The following is a 3,405-nucleotide window of genomic DNA, read 5'->3' on the forward strand; positions in this document are numbered from 1 at the left end:
GATTTGACAAAACTTAGTGTGAGTGTTTGTTTTCACCTAAAGATGAACCCTATTGAAAATCAGAAGAATCGAAAAATATTTAGTATGAGTTATTGCCCTTGTTCTTGAAAATGAAATGAAGTGCATTAAGGAGCATCAGTACCAAACGGGCTATATAGCTCCAGAATACGTTAATATAATAAAAAAAAACTAAAACAATAAAACACCTATCAATATCACAGAAAGGTCACATAGTGACAACAAAAAAAGACGATAAAAACCATATCACAGAAAAAGTCATTTAATGACTACAAAAAAACACTAAAAACAATATCACAGGTAATACACCACATGGTGGTATTAAAAGTAAACAATATTTAAAACAAACAATGACTAATCTATTTAAAACTTAAAAGAAAGACCTGCTTGTTTTAAAAAAGCCACAACCTTCTCATATGGAGAAGGTTGCGCAAAAAGCTGAAATAAAGAAACAGCACGGTAGTGCTGTGATCTTACAGGTTTGAGATGCTTACACTCAATCAGAATGTGTTTCACTGTCAGGCGGATCTGGCAGTGCTCACTGACTGTTTGAGGCTCTCGCTTGAGCAAATAACAGTTGGTGAGGTGAGTATGTCCAAGACGAGAGCGATACAAAACAACTTCATTTCTCCTGTTGGCACAATAGGAGGAGGGCCAGTCTCCTAGGAGAGGCTTAATGGCATGAAGCTTGTTAGTGTCTGCAGCATCCCATCTTTGCTGCCATCGATTAAATGACCTTATCACCGATTTAAAAGCCGAGTTCTTGAAAACGCGTTCAATTTTTAGCTCATAAGCACTCAAAAATGCACAGTTCTTGACAGATTTTGACGAAACTTGGTGTGAGTGTTCGTAATCACCCAAGGATGAACGCTATTGATAATAAGAAGAATCGAAAAATATTCAGTATAAGTCATTGCACTTGTTTAATATTTAACTTGTAAACACTCTAGAAGGCAAAATTCTAGACGGATTTTGACGAAACTTAGCATGAGAGTTTTTTATCACCCAAAGAAAAATCCAATAGAAAATCCGAAAAATGTTTCTCAGGAGTTATTGACCTTGTTCTTGAAAACGCTTTCAAATTTTAGCTCTTAAACACTAAAAGCCAAGATTCTTTCTGGATTTTGACAAAACTTAGTTTCATTATTCAGTACCGCGCTGAAGGTTGAATATTTGCCTTCTTTAGTTTTCACGAGCTAAAAATTGAGCACGTTTTCAAGAACAAGGGCAATAACTCATTCTCAATATCATTCAGTATCTCCCTCAAAAGTTCAAAAGAAGTGTATGACTGAAGGTTGAATATTTCATACTGGTGATTGTTACTGTACTGCTAAATATCTTTACGGACGTTTTTTGGATGACATTTTCAGGGTTTGGACTTATTCTATTCTAGTTTTGTGAATTCTTTGAAATTCCCAACAACCACCATCCTTCCATCAAACTAACCGCAAACATGAGTGACAAAAGCATAGACTTTCTCGATACCACTGTCTTTAAGGGAGATTCCATAGCAGAGCTCCTTTCACCCAAAACATACCTTTTCTGGTATAAGTAAGTCATAAGTTTTACAATTTCACCGAATTTGATCTTCTGATTTCAACCAAGCCTGTACTCTGGAGTGTTTCGGTAAAACCTAGTAGGTCGAATTTTTGAAAAAATTAAGTTGGGACCATTTTCCGACTTAGTGGGTTTCACCTCATCATATAATTCATTCAGAAATAAATTAGTTATTGATTCATGAACTTTATAATAATAAAACCTAGCAAGTCAAGAGAATTTATTCAACCAAAACCTAACAAATTGACTCGCTGAGTTTTTATTGACAAATTTCCTCCTATCTGTATTGACAAAAACTAGCAAATTCCTACCAAATAACAGTAATTTAAACTATTAAAATGACCTCAAGAGGACAGGGCTGGTAGAGCGTAAGAAACTAGGCAAGCCTTTAGAAAGCAGGTAAAGGCTGAAGAACATAAAATTAAGCCAGATCAACATGCTAGTCTGTGTCAGGCTAATATAGGCCTACATCAACGTCGATGTTCATATACCCATGGTTTTTAGTGTCAGCTGTTCTTCTCTCAAAACTTTCTACACATGGTCAAAATTTACTTTTTGAGCAAAATGAACCCCAAAATGATAGTAACATCAAAACGTGAACCCAATAGTTGTTGGCTGCTCAAACACTGTGATATAATTTCATGGGACGGGGCTAAAAGGTTACCAGTGTTGCCAGAATTTGTGATGAATTCAGTTGTGAAAGGTATAGCATTTTCATTGTAGGAAAAGGCATTGAGCAGAATTGGAGAAAAGTGTACACAAGAAAGATAAATACCCGCTTCTTCCAGCCTGCCCTGAAACATGCAGAAAACCGTGCCAAAAGATAATTCCCCCTATTAGTCGAGAATCAATTAACAGAAGCTATTGGTCACTCTCAATCGGAGAAAGACGCCTGTGGCTCGATGGTCATATCCTGGTCAAGGAGGTCAAGTCGAGAAAAGCTGCTCAGGATAGATACAGCACGTCCCATAGATGATATACCAACTTTCGACTGAAGATGGATAGAAGGTAACTGTCTGCAAAACCATGTTCCTCTACACACTTAGACTAAAAACAGATGGAACAATTACAGAGTTTGTTAAATCGAATTTGAGTCCCAAAATTCACCAATGGTTGACATTGCCGATAAACGAGGGGGATCAGAGCCAAGTAACAAGTCAGACTTTGGTCAGATCTGTGCCCATATCAATTAGTTTCATCCACAAATCAGTCATTACACTCGGGAGAAAACTCCTAATAGGTGTTATTTCGATTGTAACCTTTCATTTTCAATTACTGACATGCGGAAGGATTTCAACAGTTAGTGGTCCAAGGCTTCCTATCATGTTTACTGGTAAGCCCTCTCAAGATGACTGCAATGTCTGCAAAGACTACAAATCCCACATGCTGATGGTGATGATAGTCAAAACTGTGAAACATGTCTAAAGGGTGAGCAGCATGAACTATTTGCAGAAAAAGCCAGACGTGCATATCAAGCTGATGCGTCCGACAAATGTCCAGATAACACTAAAATATTTGCTGCTGATATGCAGCTCGTCATTTTATTACCCAGATTAACTACCAAAGAGTATCTGTTTGTAAGTAGGTTAGTTGTCTTTAACGAGATCTTTGCTTCCCTTATTTACAGGAAAAGATGATTATGTCATACTGTGGCACGAGGCAATTGCTGGTAGGCTTGGCATAAATGTTGCATCTGCTTATATAAAGTGCATTAATCTTTCAGCAAAGGATAATGTAGTACTTTGGGCCGACAATTTTACTGGGCAGAATAAAAATTGGACTTTATTTACATCATTGGTAATGTGTGTAAATCAAGAATGGGCCCCAGAA

General features: G+C 37.1%; 1 protein-coding gene across 1 annotated transcript in view; it reads left to right on the forward strand.

Moving 5' to 3' along the window:
* Positions 1-2,139: 2,139 nt before the first annotated feature.
* Positions 2,140-3,405, forward strand: part of LOTGIDRAFT_175647 (hypothetical protein) — a gene marked incomplete at both ends in the record, with an annotated part of 5,123 nt that continues 3,857 nt past the window's right edge. The window contains 3 exons of the mRNA XM_009058145.1: positions 2,140-2,278; positions 3,028-3,156; positions 3,203-3,244. Coding sequence (XP_009056393.1) covers positions 2,140-2,278; positions 3,028-3,156; positions 3,203-3,244 — 310 coding nt within the window. The remainder of the gene's footprint in view (positions 2,279-3,027; positions 3,157-3,202; positions 3,245-3,405) is intronic.

Source organism: Lottia gigantea, assembly GCF_000327385.1.
Source record: "Lottia gigantea unplaced genomic scaffold LOTGIsca_328, whole genome shotgun sequence".
Classification (NCBI taxonomy): Eukaryota; Metazoa; Mollusca; class Gastropoda; family Lottiidae; genus Lottia; species Lottia gigantea.